Source organism: Rutilus rutilus (assembly GCF_951802725.1).
Source record: "Rutilus rutilus genome assembly, chromosome: 13".
Classification (NCBI taxonomy): Eukaryota; Metazoa; Chordata; class Actinopteri; order Cypriniformes; family Leuciscidae; genus Rutilus; species Rutilus rutilus.
The window spans coordinates 7,072,399-7,092,395 of NC_140218.1; the positions used below are offsets into that span (position 1 = coordinate 7,072,399).

The 19,997-nt window shown below is 43.2% G+C and overlaps 1 protein-coding gene and 1 long non-coding RNA gene across 2 annotated transcripts; one reads left to right on the forward strand and one right to left on the reverse strand.

The window, feature by feature from the left end:
- Positions 1–1,704: 1,704 nt before the first annotated feature.
- Positions 1,705–19,750, reverse strand: LOC311302639 (intelectin-like). Its single transcript, XM_084428639.1, has 6 exons — positions 19,701–19,750; positions 3,559–3,806; positions 3,284–3,442; positions 3,071–3,191; positions 2,648–2,751; positions 1,705–2,495 (listed from the first exon to the last, which is right to left on the reverse strand). Exons 2-6 carry the CDS (start codon positions 3,748–3,750, stop codon positions 2,343–2,345), a joined length of 729 nt encoding a protein of 242 aa, XP_084284765.1. The 5' UTR covers positions 3,751–3,806; positions 19,701–19,750; the 3' UTR covers positions 1,705–2,342.
- LOC311302653 lies at positions 9,706–15,127 on the forward strand. Its single transcript, XR_014629630.1, has 6 exons — positions 9,706–10,055; positions 12,147–12,208; positions 12,408–13,402; positions 13,583–13,649; positions 14,336–14,501; positions 14,620–15,127. It is a non-coding gene; the product is annotated as an uncharacterized lncRNA (long non-coding RNA).
- Positions 19,751–19,997: the final 247 nt, after the last annotated feature.

Genomic DNA, 19,997 nt, shown 5'->3' on the forward strand with positions numbered 1-19,997 from the left:
TACAGGCTTAACCTTCCACCTCAGTACAAGATCTCTCCTTCTTTCCATGTCTCTCTCCCTAAACCCTTCACTGACCCGGTCTCTTCTATTCCTACAGATTCTACCTCGGATGACGTACCTCCTCCTCCCGTTCCTGTGGAAGAAGAGTCCATCTATAGAGTCCGATCCATCATGGACTCCCGGCGGCGAGGTTCCCGTCTGGAGTACCTGGTGGACTGGGAGGATTAAGGACCAGAGGAGCGTTTCTGGGTACTTCGTGATGACATTCTAGATCCCGCTCTACTCTCCCAGTTCCATACCGACCATCCTGACCGTCCAGCTCCCAGGGGTCGTGGTCGACCTTGCCGCTGGCAACATCCCTCTTCTTCCCAGACGTCAAGAGCCGCCTCAGGAGGGGGGGGTACTGTCAGGATTCCATCACCATCTCTTCCCACTCGTTCCCTCACCCCGTCTACTTAGTCATTCACCCGTTCATTATCGCCGGATTACTAATTACCGTCACCTGGATCTCGTCATCACTCATCCATATATACCTGCATCTACCATTCAGTCATTGTCTGATCTCGTCTATACATGACACACAGACTCTCTACATCACCTTCCTGCATACTTACCTTCGATCCCGATCTTCAACCTGTCATCAGTCCGTCTTCAGAGCATCTTCATCATCTACATCTGCAAGAGACAGAGAGACTTGGTTATCATTCAGTTAAGCCTCATCTGATTATCTACTTCCTGTTTACTCACCATTCACGCTGTGTCCGATCCATTCTGCTATTAAAACTTCAAACTTACCATCTTGTCTGCTTCGTTTGTGCAAACCTGACAGTCTTCCTTTCTAATGTTTAAGAAATAGTATTTTGCTAATGTTAATTTTGAGGTTATATTACTTGAAAATTGAAAATTAAGAACTGTATTTATTTATTTTTAAATATATAACAATTTTGTATTTTTAATTTCTGATCAATAAAAAAATTTTGAGTTATAAAATGCATAGAAAAAGTTTGTTCAAATCAATAATTTTGAGATCATCTGTTCTATGGATTTAAGTGTAACTGACTTAAAACAATTAGTTTTATCAACTTAAAAGTTTTGAGGTAATTAGTTTCCTCAATATTTTGCATGAATGAAGGAGAAAAGAGCATGATCTGCTTTATATTGAAAATAAATATTAAAAGCACGATAAGTCGCGAAAGAACTGAATTCTACTGACAGGATGCTGGGCTAGCGCAGCCTTTGTCTTCAGTTGCGCGCCTAAACGGCCAAATAAACACAGAAATATATAAAAATTTCAAGTCGAGTATGCACGTGCATTCTCTCTCTCTCGAGCACACAAAGAGGATTTATGCTCATCAGTTAACTCAACCTCACAGTGAAAGCCCTGCACAATTAATTCCATATTACAACTTGTTTGCTGATTTGTTTGTTTTTAGTTGTCTATGGACTTAATAATTACTACTGTTGAAATTTTATTGAAAAAAAAAGCACGTCTTTAATAATAATATTATATTATTTTTTCACTGTGGCTCTTTTGGAAAAATGCATTAACCAAAAATGAACAAATAAAGGTTCCTGAATCCTGTCCAACGCATCTCCTAACCCCCGACGTCTCGTCCCCTGTGAACACTATCATCACTTGTGAATAAGACCTCTAGTGCTCCACTAACCCGCTGTGCATCAGTAACCAGACAGACTCCAGACAATGCCTTTGAATATGCTTTAATCATGGCTGGGAGGATCTCACACATTTCAGAGAGAATCAAAAAGAGTACAAGAGTTTAGATAGGAAAGTAAAGGTAACATGATATATTACTCATCATCATCACACCATTTTTCTCTAATATGATTGGTTCAACATATGTGCAGTTTCAGCAACCCCCTGTAACAGACATCTGTTACTGTCAAAGCAAATTCAGATTTATCTAAAACATAAGGTTGTTAGTTTGTTATATATAAGGTTGTTATATGTCATGGAGCGATTATATTTCAATATCTGTCTAGCCGTGTCCATAATTTCTATTTGGCCCAAGTGCTGGGGACATTTCGTTTTCAAAAGAATATAAAATAAATCCTGCTAGAAAAAGAAATGTTAGTAATGATTAATTAAAATTAATCCAAATGTTTTCATAAAACCTTGTCAAAGTATCTTGTAGACTAATTTGTTTTAATCTTGTAGAGTAATTTTTTAATCTGATGTCTGAACAGTATAATTGACAACCACTGGATATATATCATAAAGAAATACATTTGAGCAAATAATTGTGTAAAATTCAGGTGTTAATCAATGTGGAAAATCTTAGAAAGAAGGAAAGGATGCTGGTGATTTTAGATTGATGGGAGTGTCAGCGATAAAAGAGGAGCACGGCTGCTTCAGTTATTTCTTTGGAAGCGCTCCATCCCGCATTAGTGCCATAGCCATCCCAGTCGAATCCCGCAAAGTCCCCACACTGCCTTGGGGCCGCCTCAGGAAAGTGTCCACCTCCACCAATACAGAACTGCAACAATATGAGGACATTACTAACAAGACAAGCCTAGGCACTTCTTACAATGACATTGGTGCAGTTAATTTATTGTAAATGTATTACTATAATTTTTTCAAATGCTGTCCATAGACAGTGATTTAATCTAGAATATTATTTTTCCTCACATGTTCAGTGTTGCAGCCGGTTGGTTTGACACCTGAACAAAGAGCCATGGCTGCACTTTCATAATTGAAGACTCTGAATGAGATGAATCCAGGCAGAAAATTTGCTGGGGAAATGCACAGAATATATCAGTGATGATAATCATATATCAGTGATGATAATCTGTCATGAAATGTCCATGAACACATGACATGGCTTTCATTCATTAAAGTGACTGGATCTCAACAATGATGATGCCTTGTACACCATCACTTAATGATACACAGATTTATGATGCTGATACGGTCAACTGATGAAGCCACTGTCATTAAAATATTTGGAAAATATTGGCTCACGGGGTGTTGCCAGGCTGTTGGTGTAAATCATCATTTGTTTTAAAAGATTTGCCTGCTTAAATAAAGGATAAATTAAAAAAAGAGCCATACTTCTTGAATTGGGACCATAGAGATTTCTGTTGTAATCCGTATTTCCTTTATCATACACGATTGGAATAACAGGTCCATTATCAGTGATGCACGTCCCTAATCCAAACCTCACAGGGAATTTCTGAAAAAAGAAAAAAACAGTGTTATTGTAATTTCACAATTTTATTTCTGTGAATGTTTTAAACCCCAAAATGGTGTTGAAGTTTATCTGACCTTGAATAAATAATAAAGGTTTCCTCCATGGAGAGTTAAGAAGTGATTCTCGGTGTGGTATCGCAGGATGGAGGACGCGCTCCAGGATTCCACCTCCATATTATTAGGAACGTGCCACACGGACACATCTTGTGCTGGAATGTCAAAGTAGCCAGAATTCTGGGACAGAAAGGAGACTATCGTTTCAGATTCTCCAAAAACATCCTTTGATAATTATACTCTTGTACTCCTTCTATTTAACTATTGCTGTAAAACCATAAATGTAATAAAAATACCTTATAATCATCACTTGTAGAGGCCTCTGCACTTCCAAATGTGACTGTGTTTGCCCATGTCCCCTCACCATCAGGCCGGTTCGGTTCACTGCCCTGCTGACTAGACCAGCGATCACCAACGGTACACTTTCCATACATGTTGTTTTCATGAACACTGGCAACCAGCGTCCAGCCTCCGCCCGCAGTGGTCATATCACAGAAGGTCTGGTAAAGCACCCCTCTGGAGGAGTTCAGATAGTACAGGCCGTCTGCGTGAACAGAGCATTCCTGAGTCACTTCAGTTCTTACTTAAAGATGAACTGAACTGAAAGAATCAACATTGATAACGTGTTGTTTGACAATTAAAAGTAAATTGCACAAAAAAATATATAAAAAATATCAATATAGCTTTTTTTTAAAGCAACACAAAAATTGTGTTTGTTAGTATAAGAATGCTGGCAATTCTGATGACATCACTGGCATGGTAGGACCTGCGAAGGTATATAGGCAGCTGCAGCTGCAGTTCCTATACACACGAAAAAGAGTCTTTTTGGTTATGCGTTTGAGCCTGTGTGGGACAGGCCAGTAGTACCTGATTACCACCACAAGGAGGACGATCAGTTTCAGGCTCCACCTACAGTACAGGATCGTTGGAGGGGAAGTGTCTGGTGTGGGTGCGGGCGCTGCCTGAGCATGGACACTGCACCGGAATCGATCTTTTGCAGAGAGGTCAACCTGTAACATTTACTTTTGAAATGCGATATGGAATTAGACCATATCGCATATATCGATATACCGTAAAACTTCAAATAATAGCCGAGTCCCAAATAGACGCCTGTCTCTTTTACACGCCTGGTGTGGCTACAGGTTTGGATAAATAAAGGCCGGTCTCTAATAGAGGCCGGGTCTGTTTTTTAAGTTTCGGGTTATATTTAATCTTCTAAAACCCGTCAGATCGTCTGTTTAAGCCTGTTCTATGGAGCACATTATGCACGCAAGAGAGCCCTGCGCATCTGGGCGGGAGCTGTTAGCGCAAGCAAGGCAAGACAACTCGAGGTATCGCACACCGAACGCGCACTTTGTCAGTTTATGGCCAGCAATATTGTTATGTTTAAGGACATTAGAATTAAGATCAGGTCTGTACTATGTTATGATTGTACTCAATTAAATACAATCATTGCTTAGGGCTCTTACAGAGTCAACGCGAGCAACGCGAGCAAGTGACGCTAGCGACGCGAGCGACGTGCTCCCTTTCATAGTCTACACGTCGGACGCAAGCAACGCGGGCGATACATGAAATGCAATACACTACTCACGCCACAGGGGGTAGCAGAGTCACTGGTGACTTTGCGGGTGACATTCCGGGTGATATTCAGATCAAAATGGCAACTGAAGAGGAGTGCATCATATTGCTAATTTTACTTCGTGGGCGGCAACGAAATAGGCAGCGCAGAGTTAGGCAGTGGTATGTTCGCCCTTTAAACGCAACAAGAGACGAGGATGGGGAGTTTGTGACTCTGGTGCTTCCCATGCGAAGGCTGGACGAGGAGAAACAGTTTCAATATTTTAGGATGTCGGCGCCAAAATTTGACGAATTACTTTCGCGAGTCGTCCGCTTTCTCCCGGACACTCACCAAAAACACCGCAACCCCATCGCAGTTTCTCAAAGGCTTGCAGTGACTTTGAGGTACCTCGCAACCGGCATTGGCCTGCAACCACTCGCGGCCAGCTATAAAATGGGCACCAGCACTGTTGCGGGCATTGTAGAAGAGATGTGTTGTGCTATCTGGGATGCCCTTCAGCAGGAGTTCATGGCCTTTCCTTCACGCAGTCAGTGGCAGGACATTGCGGAGGACTTTTGGAGACAGTGGCAGTTTCCCCTATGTCTCAGGGCGATTGACGGGAAGCACGTTCGCATCAGAGCACCACCACGATCAGGCAGTGACTTCTACAACTACAAAGGTTTTTTTTCAATTATCCTTATGGCAGCTGCTGATGCGAACTATTGGTTCATCTACGTCGATGTTGGCGCATACGGTCGTGAGAGCGATGGAGGTGTGTTGGGCCGCAGTGCATTTGGATCCAGACTGGCAGAGGGCAATTTCAATCTACCCGCCCCTGCTGTCCTACCAGGCACCACAACGCCCAGCCCTTTTTTTTTCCTGGGGGATGAGGCCTTTCCCTTACAGCAGAACCTGATGCGACCCTATCCAGGTGAGAATAAAAAATTATTGATAACAGATGGAAATAAACGCAGGTCTCTTCGATCAAATAAACCAGAAGCAATGAAAAAGATAGCGCGCACGGGTCTGGTTTCTGGTGTTAGCTCGTTTATAGATTGTTACATATTTATTTTTTAATTGCATTCATAAATTAGTCGGAAAATGGATTTATAACGGAAAAATGCATATTCAGGCACACAGTGTGTGCAATGGCACAGCTGCCCATTAGCCTATATTCGTTCGGTGGGTTGGTATTCAGAAAATAGAATAATAGCAACAAAGTGTATTAAGCTTTTTACCCGTTATTATCAATCTAAATTAATCTCGTTTTTAATTTAACTTAATTTCGTTAAGTTCTTTATTTAAATTTCGGGTTTTTTTCTTTATTTAAATTTCCTTTTTCTTTAGGTTTTTTTAATTTCGCTTTTTCTTTATTTAAATGTCTTTTTTTTCTTTATTTTAAATTTTGTTTTTCTTTAATTAAATGTTGTTTTTTCCTTTATTTGAATGTCTTTTTTTTTTCTTTTTCTTTTTTTTCTTTATTTCAATTTCGTTTTTTCTTTATTTAGGCTAAATGTCGTTTTTTCTTTATTTTAAATTTTGTTTTTCTTTATTTAAATTTCGGTTTTCTTTATTTAAATTTCGGTTTTCTTTATTTAAATTTCAGTTTTCTTTATTTAAACCTACCCTTTACTGTCTCAGTAATTTGTTTAGTCAGAAAAAATATTACATTAAAAGTACTGCTTAAGTTAACCAGACCTGTGTGTGTGTTGTTGGCATCAGCCAAGTCTGTTCATACACTTTTTGTTTTCTCATTAAAGGCACGAACCTGCAGGATAGGAAGCGCATTTACAATTACCGACAGGCCAGGGCGAGACGCGTAGTGGAAAATGCCTTCGGTATATTGGCTGCGCGCTTTCGAATTTTCAGCCGCCCGATTGACCTGAAACCTGACAAAGCGGTGAAGATCGTGAAGGCGTGCACGGCTCTCCACAACTTCCTGGCAACCACTGAACGGGCCAGATACATGCCCGCCGCCTTTGTGGATACGACGTCGGACACCGGTGAGGTCCAGCATGGAGAGTGGAGGCAGCACGTTGCGGGGGACCGGAACATGGTCGACGCACCGCGGTGTTCGGTCGGCAGAGTCAGACCCTCCCGGAGAGCGGCACTTGTCAGGGAGCAGCTGGCTGACTACTTTTTATCAGATGCCGGCGTGTTTCCTCACCAGTACAGTGTGCTACGATTGGGTGGCACTGACCAATAAATTTCTAAAAGGTCACTTGGAAGCATGAGTTTTGATTTTTTACTTGATTTTTAGCTCACATTACATATATTAACTAATTTGGTTTTATGTGAAAAATTAATATCCATATAAAATGTTCATACAACGGGCTACTACCTTGATAGTGATGAATGAATCAAGTGTAGGCCTAGCCAAGCCTATAGTGCCTATCCACAGAAATGAGTAACATTATTAGATAAAAAGGGTTTATTTATCAAACATATCAAGCACGTAACTTGACCTCCACCATATGTAGTACCCTCACCGCCTGATGAGGGGAGATATGTGTATAAATTAATACAGGACACGGAGCTGCTGCTGCTTCACTTATCAGAGTCTGTATTGTTTGAGCAGCGCGCGCGTGCCCCACCCCCTCCCCAAGCAGGCGAACACTCCCCAAAGGTGAAAGCAATCAAATCATAGAACGATTGAGCAGGGAACATTAATCAACGGAATAAACACATTTAAGAAATAAATTCTCTTGTCATCCATATATCTTACATATAACATATTTACTACTATTTACTTATTTAAATGCTTATATACTTTTGTAACCACCACATTCTCCCCCTCAAAATAAGATGTCGTCCCGACATCATTGTTTAAGTAATCAGTTAGGCTACAGCAATGCTCAATTTACAATATTTAACTCCACCCAGCAGTTGTTTTACGTAACATCAGATTTCAGAACACTGTTACCAACATTTTCTTGCACAACATTCTTTTTTTTTCACAAGCAATCATTTGACCATACAAGAGTCCATATTACTTAATAGTCCAGAGGCACTTGTTCGTAAAAGTCCCATGGTTTAGTGTCAAAAAAGAAAGTTCTTTTAAAACCACGGAGTCTCTTTTAGGGAGGAAAAACCAGTCCATTAATTTGCCCCGGCAAAAATGGCAGAAAAGTCCTTAAATGCAAGAAAAAAAAGATTCAAAAAGAGTCAACAAGAAAGTCTCAAAGTGACTCAAAGTGTCCACAGTTTCAAGACCGCACAACAGTCCATTTTCTTAATATTTGGTAACAGTCCATTGTTTTTCTGTTTGCTCTTTTTTTTCAATAGTTTCACACTATGGGCAATAAACAGTCTCTGGGTAGTGTGGTGTATTGCGGTACTTCACCTTCAACACAGACCATACTGTAACTAGTGACGTGGGGGTTTCATGTGGTAGTGCAATTCAAAGTTAATAGCACACATATGAAGGCTGGGGGTAACAAAGGGGTGTTGATGACCAGGGTGTCACAGCTGTCATCCCACTAGATGCAAAGTGTGGGTAGTGGTTGTTGCCCACTATCTGCACATTGTAGCATGATGGGGACCCAAGATTGTCATAGGTAAACCTTTTAGGCGGTCTTCGTCTTCTCCTGGTGAACTGGTACCCGTTTTCTCCCTCGGAGGTCCTGTCTCTGGACCCAGGCGCTGCAGCTGCTTCCCTATCAGGTAAGTCTTGTTGCATTAGGTCAGCAGTTGGTTCATTTTCATTAGGTTCTTTTCTTATTTCAGGTACAGACTCTGGGAGATCCATCTCTGACTCAGCTGGAGGTGACTGTGGCCTTGGTTCCACCACTGGAGAGTTAGATCGAGGCTCAGAAGGTACTGACTGTGGTGATAACGCATTTCTTTTTTCTAGGCAATCACTGCTTTCCTGTGGTCTTATCTGGAAGGGCTCCACTTGAAAGTAGTAGTCATCCTCTTCACTTTCATTATCGTACTCTGACTCACATTCTCTTCCCCGGACGGGCTGAGTTCTGCTGTTTCTTGGTTGCTGTCCTTGTTTTAGTTTAGTACTTTGAGCTGGTGTGATTTCAAGAGGTAGATGGTCACATGGAAGGAGAAGATTGCGATGTAAAACTCGTGATCTGCCTTTACTCTGTTCAGGTTTTACTTCGTAGACTGGAGCACCATCTGCCACCTGGCGTGTAACAACATGAACCTCATCCTCCCAGAAATTTCTCAGTTTCCCGGTCCCACCTCTTGGAGTCAGGTTTTTTACGAGGACCCTGCTTCCTGGGAACAGGTCAGTACACCTCACTCGTTGGTCATAATTCCTTTTGTTTCTTTCTGCACACTTGTTTGCCTGTTCTCTCGCAATCTCACAAGCTTCCTGCATTCCTTTTGTCCATCTTTCCATGTACTCACTGTAACTTTGGGAGTTATTGTCGGATTCGAGTCCGAAGAGAGCATCGATGGGCAACTTTGGTGAGCGTCCGAACAGCAATTGGAAAGGTGAGAAACCAGTCACATCACATCTGGTACAATTATAGGCACAGATCAATTTGTTCAATGCATCTTTCCAATTAGCTTTTTGTCTTTCAGTCAGGGTTTTCAGCATCTGCAATAATGTCCGGTTAAATCGTTCCACCTGCCCATTCCCCTGGGGGTGGTAGGGGGTGGTCCTTGAGCCGGCAACGCCGCTGTACTTTTTGAGTTGGGTGAGTAGCTGGTTTTCAAATTCTCCCCCTTGAATTCTAGATGGAAACCCAAACTTCAGGGCGAAATCATTGAATAACCGGTCAGCTACTGTTTTTGCAGATTTTGAGGTGGTGGCATATGCCTGGGCAAATCGAGTGAAGTGGTCGACGATTACCAAAATGTACTCATAGCCCCCTTTGCATTTGTCCAGATGGAGAAAGTCAATGGACACCAATTCAAATGGGTGGGTCGTTTTGATATTTTTAAGAGGCGCTCTTGTCTCACGACAGGGTTTTTTTTGTTTGATACAGCAGCAGGTTCTCAGAACATAATTTTCAATGTCTTTCTGCATGTAGGGCCAGAAAAAACGATCCCTAATGAGGCTTGTGGTGCGATCAAGTCCTTGATGACCCATCTCATCATGCATCTCTCTCAGAACAGTTCTTTTGAATTGTGTTGGTAACACCAGCTGTTTTCTTTGTGACGTCTGGCGGAACAGGATGCCGTGTTCATCTAGCTTCAGCTTTTCCCACTCTCTCAGAAGAACTTTGGCTAGCGAGTTGACCGAACGCCACTGCTGAGAAGGTCTAGATCCTGCTTGTAAGTGTTCACTTATTACTCTAATGTCCTTGTCATCCTTTTGTGCTTGTCTGATTTCCTCTTTTGACAGGGGTTTGAGGTGTCCCTCATTTTTCTCCACACTTGCCAGTACACTCTGACAGGCTACTACAAAAGTCACATCTGGATTCCCTTGGGACTCCACAGCTTGGATCACGGCTCCCACACCGTCAGGTGAAAACTGCTCAGTACATTCTCTCATCGTCGTTTCTAGATCCGCTGGCATCCTGGAGAGTGAGTCAGCGTCTATGTTTTCTTTACCCGGGCGGTAGCGGATGGTGAAGTGAAAATCTGCAAGCTCTGATACCCACCTACACCCGGTGGCGTTCAACTTCGCAGAGGTCAGGACATAGGTTAATGGATTATTGTCACTGAAAACTGTAAAGGTTGGTGCATAGTACAGGTAGTCTCTGAACTTTTCAGTGATGGCCCATTTCAGAGCTAAGAATTCCAGCTTCCCACTGTGCAGATGGTAATTTTTCTCAGCTGCCGTCAAAGTCCGAGAACCATAGGCGATTACTCTCAGCTTGCCATTCTGCTGCTGGTATAAAACAGCTCCCAACCCTTGGTTGGACGCATCCGTATGAAGGATGAACGGTTGAGAGAAGTCGGGGAATCCCAGGATCGGAGGTTGAGTCAAGCAGTTAATCAACTTTTCTAGTATCTCCTGATGTTTTTCTGTCCAGTCAATTAATTTACTTGACGGCACCACATGATTTCGTTTGTTATTTCTTACTTTGTGTCTCCCCTTTCTCTGTGGCCCAGCACCTTCCGTGTTACTTTTTAGCAGGTCATAGAGGGGACTGGCAATTCGGGAAAAGTCTTTAATGTATTGCCGATAATAGCTGAGCAGGCCCAGAATCTTGCGTAGTTCCCCCACCGTGCTTGGTGTCTGTTCCTTCAGTGCCGTTACAGCAACGGTGTCTGCGGGATCAATACGACTGCCTTCAGCTGACACAATTCTCCCCAGATATCGCACCTCTTTCTTAAAGAGCTCACATTTTCTTGGCTTTAACTTGACTCCACGGGACTGTAACCTCTGCAGTACTTTCTTCACCGCTTCCACTTGTTCATCGAACGACTCAGTGAAGACTAGGATGTCGTCTAAGTACGGTATGCAAATTTTGTCTCTTAACCCTTCCAGGCTCTCTTCCATAAACCGTTGGAACGCTGCAGGCGCATTCATAAGGCCGAAAGGAATACGAATCCATTCGTATAGGCCCCACGGTGTTGCGAATGCAGTCAGGTACTGGCTCTCTGGGGACATGAAACCTTGGTGGTAGGCCTTCCCTTGATCTAGCAGTGAGAACCACGCATTACCGCCCAGCCCGTCTAGGATATCCTGCACCCTGGGTATTGGCTGGCGATCAGGGATTGTTTTGCTGTTCAGGTCCCTGTAATCAATACATAGCCTGAGGCTGCCATCCTTCTTACGGACGCAGACAATTGGGGACGAGTAAGGGGAATGAGACTTGGCCACCCACCCTTGAGCAATCAGGTCATGTAAGTAGTCCTTCATCTCTTGATATAACGGTTTAGGGACTGATGTGTATGTGCGGGCAACAGGGGTGTAATCATTTAATAAGATACTCAGATGCAAACCTGGGACACAGCCGATATCGTCGTCTGACTTCGAAAAGGCATGACACTCTTCACGTAACATCCTCTTGACTTGTTGTTGTTGGGGCGGAGTTAAATGGCTCACATCCACTGGAGGGTCCCATCGATCTGTATTGGGAGATGCCTCAGTGATCTCTGGTAGGACCTGTGTAACAGATGCGGTGGCTTCACACTGTGCATTTGATATTGGTAAAACAGACTTAACTGGCTGCAGAATTCCTAGCTCTGTTCTACCACCGAGCTTGATGTCGTGATCTGTTCCATTCTGCACATTGATAGTAATTATTGGGCGAGCCCCTTTTTCCAGGAGGAAGAGAGTATCAAAGAGTTCAAGGCCATCTGGGTACATTGGGTTAACGTGTGGCTCAAACAGTAGCACCGTATCTTGTTTCACGTGAGGCATTTTTACCAGACACTGAATTTGCATAATGGTGTGCTTCTCTATGTTCACAGGTTCCTTCCTGGTTCTTACTACGTACTCGCTGAGCCCCTCTGCAGTCACCAAATTGATGAAGGTATGTACACTTTTCTTCTTTATGCTAGGGAAAGCACTTCTGACAGTTCTGTACAAACAAGCATTAGTCACATCAAGGGATCCACTTTCGCTTCGTCTCATTATTTGTTCTATCACGTTATACCCGACGATAGGTCTGGGCAATTCTTGGTCCCTCAAAACAAGCACAGGAATGTTTAACTCTTTCTCATTGGTTACAGGGGATGCCAGCTTGAAAGTCAACTCCACCCATCCACTGTATGGCATGTTCGCTCCATTTGCTGCCACCAGGCGCAGACTGTCTGGCGCTTCGGTCGCCTCGGAAATATTTCTCAATGTCACTTCAGGTGCGTATTTGGCTTTCCACTCCTCATCTATAATGCATACTTGGGAGCCTGTATCCCATAATGCATCAGTCTTTTTTCCCTGTAGATAACAGGTAACAAGGCACTGTTTTCCCACTAAGGACGTGATGGCAGAATGCTGGTTAACCTGACAAGGGGCAGTTAAAATACTATCCAGCGCCTGGGGCTCAATCTGTCTCTGATGGCCCATGCTACATTTCTCATTTTTCGGGGACCTCTCTGCCGCTCGGGTCACACCCTGTCCCTTGGAGGTAACCCGCTCCCGTTTAACGGAGCTCCACGCTGAGGCCTGGCACCTTTACTCTTACAGCCAGCTGAGAAGTGCTCGCTGCTTCCACAGTGGTAACAATGGGTGCAAGGTTCTTCTGCGTTGCGCTGCTGGCAATGGAAACATTGCCTGGCTCGTGAGGGACGGGACTGGCGGAACTGATGGGGGTGCTGTCGGGGTGGCTCCATATACTGCTGTGGATAATACTGCGGTGCTGCAAAGTTTGACGGCTGAGTTACATAGTTGACGGACATGGGGTGCTGCTGAGAAGGATACACATACGGCTGTCCATGGTGCGTCTCTATCATTGAATAATGCTGACGTGACTGGAGAGAATGTTCTGGTGGAACAGTGGACAACTGAACTGGGTTTGCAGGTGGGGGAGGTATTTTCTGTTCCCTCACCTGTTGTTGGCTTTGTGAGAACTGGTGTGGAGACATGTATGGGCTTCCCTGCCGTTGGTATGTAGCCGTCTCGGGTTTCCAGGCCTGATGCTCTTGGACTTGGGTCCATCCTGATGTCTGTTGGGACACTGCTGATGCTGGGTCTTTGTCATAAACTGCAAAACACTGCTGAGGGACAGGTAAGGGCTGCTGGATGGACTCTTTAATCTGTATGATATCATCACTCAGGCTTTTTAGTTGTGACATTAAATCAAACTTCGACTGTTTGGACTGAAGCTTTTGTTCAGGGGGAGGCTCATTCAACTGTACAGCATGAACAGTACCATTTTTTTCATATTTTCGCTTATTTTGTCTTTCAGATTCATTGGAACAAGCTACATTGAGTTTCTCCAGCAACACTTCGTCTGGGACAGCGGGATCTGAAAGGTATGGTTGAAGGTGGCTTTGGATGCGGTCGTTTTGTAATCCAGTCAAGACGGTGTGCAAGAACATATTCTGAACTAGGGCGGGATCATATTTCAATCCGGAGTCATCCTCCTGAGAAGCAAACAGAATTTTCTGTCTCAGATCAAGAGCTCGAATTAGGAAGCTTTGTGGGGTTTCTCTATCGTGCTGAGCTTCTTTGGTGAGCTGCTTATATAATTCAGTCGCATTTTTCTCCTGATAATGAGAACGAAGTATCCGCCTTAGCATCGGGAGTGTCAGCCCTGCCTTCCCCTCAAGATAACTCCGCAGCTGAAACCCTGGTGTGATAGCCCTGATGACAGAATCTACTATTTCCTGTTCTGCATAGCCCTTTTTAAGTCCACCTTCTATCTGACGTGCCAGACTGGAGAATGAGAGACGGTCCTTCTGCCCTAGATCTCCTATTAGACCAGAAATTTTGAAGTCTTTCTGCCATGTCGCGTTCACTTGTCTCTGATATGTGGGTGAAGAATAAGATGGGTTCTGGGCTGCATATGTCTGTCTGTCTGCTGTATTTCGTGATGCTGCGGGGCTAATATACATGGTAGAAAACAATTCAGCTGTCCTCTCTCCACTTTCTTGTATTGTTCTCTGGGCTGTGTTAACATCTCCAAGTTTAATTTCCTCCCTCTCTGTATCTTTTTCAGGAGCATTACTTGTGATTCCCGTGAGCTGGATCAGTTTGTCATTAATTGTTAACAGTTCAGCCATACCGCCATCTTCTAACTCCTCTAGCTCAGCTCTTAGTAAATGGTTACTAAGGAGGCTCAACAGGAATAAACGAGTCACATTTGTCTCATCTTCTCGTGTTAGGTGAAGAAAGACACTGAGTTTTGTCAGTTTTTCCCGTGATAGTGTGCATAATTTCTCACAAATTTCCTCTTGAAGATGTTTAAACTCATCCATTTTTTTTCTTTTTGCTGCGGTGTAGACAGGCTTTTGAGGGTGTTTACCTTACTGACTTGACCTTGTGACAACTCCAAGTGCACACACTGCTCAATCAGTCTTTACCACCACTCATCCGGAATATCTCACACTGCTGCTCATCTGGGTCACTAAAAAGGGGACGATGTTGCAAAATGGGCTCTACCGGTCAGGGAGTCACTCCATCGAACATCAATCCCAGCGGTGCCTCCAAAATGTAGTACCCTCACCGCCTGATGAGGGGAGATATGTGTATAAATTAATACAGGACACGGAGCTGCTGCTGCTTCACTTATCAGAGTCTGTATTGTTTGAGCAGCGCGCGCGTGCCCCACCCCCTCCCCAAGCAGGCGAACACTCCCCAAAGGTGAAAGCAATCAAATCATAGAACGATTGAGCAGGGAACATTAATCAACGGAATAAACACATTTAAGAAATAAATTCTCTTGTCATCCATATATCTTACATATAACATATTTACTACTATTTACTTATTTAAATGCTTATATACTTTTGTAACCACCACAACCATACACATACAAATAGGCCTGCTGAACAGCCCAGGCAACATTGAAATTGTGACAGTGAATAATTCATTTTCATATGAATGCTATGAACTTTGCGAACGCACAGAACACTGTCAAATGTCAGTAACAAATAACGCCAGTAGCATTTCGCTTGTCGACTACAATGTCGGGAGACAAATCAACATGTTTCTCAAAGAACATGACATAACAAATGTCAATAACAAATAACGCCTACAATATCGCGAGACAAATTAAAAGGGCTCATATTGCCAGATGAGCTGCTTGATGTCGCGCATCAAAATAGCGCTCTGTTCCTGTGGGAGATTTTGTAGAAAATGGCACAGGTAATATTACAAAAAGTGGTGTGTATGTCGCTCCCCCCCACCTCTCTCTCTCTCTCTCTCTCTCTCCCTCTCCTGCCGTATTTCCTGCAGCCTATCGAGGAGGGTAGTTTCAAACGGATCCATCGGCCTGACGCTTTTACCACCACGGGAGGCTGACGGTGTCGGGGTGGTACTAGGGGGATGAGATGGTGGGGTAACTGCAGAAACTGTCGTAGCCACTAGTGTCGGGGTGGTGGGGCGGTGAGATGGAATCTGGGGTAGGGATGAGACGGGGCCGGGGGGAGGTGCCTGATCTCCCTGCGTAATACTTTCCTCATCATCGTTGGTGCACTCATCATCTCCCTCACCTGCCTACACAGAAAGAAAATGTAGGCCTACATTTGTTTCAAACGTCCTGACCAAGTCAGCCTACTATTCTCAGTAGGCCCTATTCGCAAAAGTGCTTAATGCTACAATCAGGGTTGTAGTGGAGGCTAAACAAGTAACCTCAACAGTTTATCCACTAGAGCCCTGCATTTCAGCCCGAGCCCGACGGGCCCGACTTTTTTACGCCCCTAGGGCCGGGCTTCGGGCCAATTTTCACGTCATAGTTCACATGCGGGCCGGGCCTCGGGCCTTTTTTGGGTTATCCTTCTTTTTATATTTTTAGACATTAATTAAAAAAATATGAGAAGTTGACGTCGACGATAGAAGAACAAACATAGAAAGACATTTAATAACCTCATAACTTTCATAATCTTATAATTACACTGACATATGATTGACATGACTCTCACGCACGCAAGCACGCGCACAAACAGAAGGTTTCCCGTCAGCGCAACCAACAAATCACCTCACGTGCAAATAATGGAGAATATTAAGAGAAAAATCGCAGAGTGATAGAAGAGAGGACTGGGTTAAAATCTCCCACTGTGGATGCTATTCTTTTTCTCCACGATGCTCTGTAAGAGACTGTTCTAACTTTTCGTTTGATTGGACTTTATTTTCGTTTAACTGTTGGAAACTACTGGAAAAAAGAATGGCCATGTTCTGTGGTGCATTTTTGAGGTAAGATAACCTGCAAGTTTGTTTTTGATTTTTTTTAATTTAATTTGCTCTATTGCTCATTTCGTTTGCGAGCGCTGTTGCGAGCAGCCTGAGCCTGCCTCAGTATTTCAAAAAAAAATTACTCACTGTGGTTTAATAAATAAACATTAAACTAACTGTCTGTGATATGCTTGAAGTGTTTTATATCTATGGATTTTATTGTAGCCAAGTAAAGTATTAGCGTTGATTTGAGAGGCTAAATTGATCAAACATGTTTTACTCGCTGTTGGCTCGGCTGCTTTGGTCATAATTTTTAGCGCAATTTTCCACCGGACAAAATTGCGATTGTTAACTCATGATTTCTGTTCTGTCTGTGCGCACCAATCTTGAACTTCTATCTACTCCTCAACCAGACCCCCTAGAGACTTCGGGTTTTCGGCATTATGTTAAGGAAGGTCTAATCTCGGGAACGCACAAAAAAAATCCAGGAAAAGATTCACTATCTCTTAGTGTTGTGATCCCATGACGTCAGAAAATTGCGCTAAAACACTCACTGAGTTTTTATTACTTTTTTTTTTTTTTAAATGCTCCAAACATTTGTCTAAATTAACTTAATAAAGAAATGAAAAGAAAAGAAACCTAATGAGCTGTCGGACACGGGTCGGGCTAGGGCCTGAGCGTCTCGGGCCAGGGCCGGGCTCGGGCCTAGATTTGAGGCCCGTGCAGGGCTCTATTATCCACCACTGAGATTTCAGAAACAGGCCTAGAGTTTATCCAAGTCTCAAAAGAGTTTATTCACAAAATTCAACTTTTAACATTCAGAAATCACACTATCTATTCACAATATGTAGGCTACACTCATCAACACCACTGATATTGTTATTATATGATATTGTTATACATCGGACAATAATCTCTCTCTCTATGACTTCACACACACATGACGTTGATTATTCTTGCCTACCGAAAAATTTGACTCGGTAATTCTATGCTTCACGAACTCGTTCAACCAGCTTAGAGATGTCAGTATTTTGGGGTAGCCGAAACTGAGCTGCCCCGCACCACTTCTGCATGCCACCTTCCACTTCTTGTGCGCCCGTGTGATTTTGTCACGGGCACTTTTCCAGTCCGCTTTCACTCTATCTACACTTTTTCCCATTGCGGTTGCAATCTCCCTCCAGGCATTGTCCAATGCTATTTTATTTGCATGTAACTGAGACGAACTATCATACAAATGCGGACATATTCGCACAAGCTCGCATAGTTTTTCCTCTTCGCCCGCCATTGTATTCAAACCGTCTTCTTCTGTAATATGAAATAATGTACAATACTTACAGTATCGCCCCCACCAACAACGCGTAGTATTGCAACGGTGCGTCGCGTATCAAAAACTGGGATGACACATTAGACGCATAATGGCGGCCGAAGTGTATAGCCTTGCAGGCGCGTACGCGTATCGATACGTTGACTATGTAAGAGCCCTTAGTCTGCAGTCTGAATTCACTTTACCTCAGAGCGTCCGTTAACTGAATGAATTGAGAATATCACGTGAAAATCAGCAGTTTTCATCCAAGCAGCTGATTTCTGTAAATGAATGGGAAACTAAATGTAGGATATTGCATCACAGGGTGAAGTCTTAACACTAAATTAAAGGCCTGTCTCATATAGACGCCTGTCTGAAATACAAGACGGTGCAGTTTGGTGATTTGGGAAAATAAAAGCCCGGACCAATATTTGAAGTTTTACAGTAGTTCAAATTTGTTATCCTTGCTCCCCGCGCCCCCGCTCCTCCTTTTCCACTCTGCGTGCGTGTTTAGAGCATGTTATGTTATAAGAGGCGAATCATGACAGTACCCACCTTCTTGGGGAAAAGCTGGGTTACAGATTTACACCCTTTCTTTTGTCTTTCCTCTCTCTCTTTTCTCTCTTTCCTTTGTTGAAAACCAGATTTTATTTTACTATGCAACATTGTGGTCTCAGTGTTTCTGGTGCATCGACTGACTGTGTGCAAGTTAAGGCGGGCGTACACGGTGCGATTTTTGCTGGTTTTACGAGCTCGCAGATGATTTTTTTTCACTCGGGAGAGATCGAGTGGGATCGGTGATGCTCGCATGGTCGCGGCTCGCAGCGTGTGAGAGGAATTACGAGCCGAGCCGAGCACGTTATGAGCACCTCCCCGACCTCCCGATCATTTTTAAACATGTTTAAAAAATTCGGGGAGTCGGCCCGATTTTCACCAGCTGTCCCCTATTACCAAATCATACACAACCACGTGGGGCTATACCTCAGTGGCAGCAACCATACAGCGTGTGCATACACTGTCTCTCTCTCTCTCTCTCTCTCAAACACACACACACACACACACACCTCTTTCTCTCTCTCTCTCTCTCTCTCTCTCAAACACACACACACACCTCTTTCTCTCTCTCTCTCTCTCTCTCTCTCTCTCTCTCTCTCATAAGTTTGTATGTTGAAAGGCTACTGTTCTCTGCTTTACAAAAAATCATTTGCACACACATTTCTGTCATTTTTTCTATCTGAAGCTCTGCCCGCATGCAACATTGACGGTCTCTGTGTTTAGCGCGAAAGCACGTGATTGCTGACGGCTCGGGATAAAATTCGTGCAGGACAGTCGTGCCGTGTACCAGCTGCTTTGACGCGATTATGAGTTAAACTGACTCGCAACGTGTGCAATATCTCACGACCTCCCGAGTGTCCGATCCTGGTCCGAACTCGCACCGTGTACGCCCGCCTTTAAACACTGCACACGCTAAGGCAGGACCAAACCATTTCATGCAGATACAGGGGGGTGGTCGGTCAATATGAATGTTTACTTTTTGGTCAATGGGGATATTTAACTTTTATTGCCAAAATAAGTAAAATCAAAGACATCATTCATGTTATTAATATTTGAAAAATACTCAATGATGATGGTTTATATAGTGTATAATATAATAAAAATGTTAAATTAGTTTTTACTTATTTGTTGTCCTAACTTTTCCCCCCTATACTGCGCCCATGGTAACAAGACACCGCGTTCTGCCAGTGTGTTAGCTTCATTTGGGATGTTAGTTTTTTGGGGGAAGTTTCACAGGCCTTTGTTGGGAGAGTGAGTTTGCTGGATTATTCATAAAAAAAATGAATAATTTGTGTGTGTCTGTCTGATTGGTCCAGACGTTACATGAACGTACCTTCATTAACCTGATACTTCTTCTGAAGTTCTTTGCAGCTTCGAGCAGCATATGCTCTCTCAAGATTTACATCAGCGGTATTAATATGTGATGATTCTTGTTGATCCACTGCAATGTAAGACAAATATGTAGTGGAATATATTGTAATAAATAAAAAAATAGATTTTCAACATTTTAAGATAAATTCATTTCAATTAAAAAAATTCTTACTTACCAATTAATACACTTGCAGTCTCACAGAGCCATACATTCAGTGAGAGACTGAAAATGATCCCGAAAAACTTTTTTGTAAGAAAC

Excerpts from the sequence above, each read along its gene's own strand:
- LOC311302639 (XM_084428639.1), bottom strand. The coding sequence starts at position 3,750 with ATGACCACTGCGGGCGGAGGCTGGACGCTGGTTGCCAGTGTTCATGAA. Across the intron at positions 3,192-3,283 it reads ACCTTTATTATTTATTCAAG|AAATTCCCTGTGAGGTTTGG; the intron begins GTCAGATAAACT and ends TTCTTTTTTCAG. Across the intron at positions 2,752-3,070 it reads CTATGGTCCCAATTCAAGAA|CAAATTTTCTGCCTGGATTC; the intron begins GTATGGCTCTTT and ends GCATTTCCCCAG.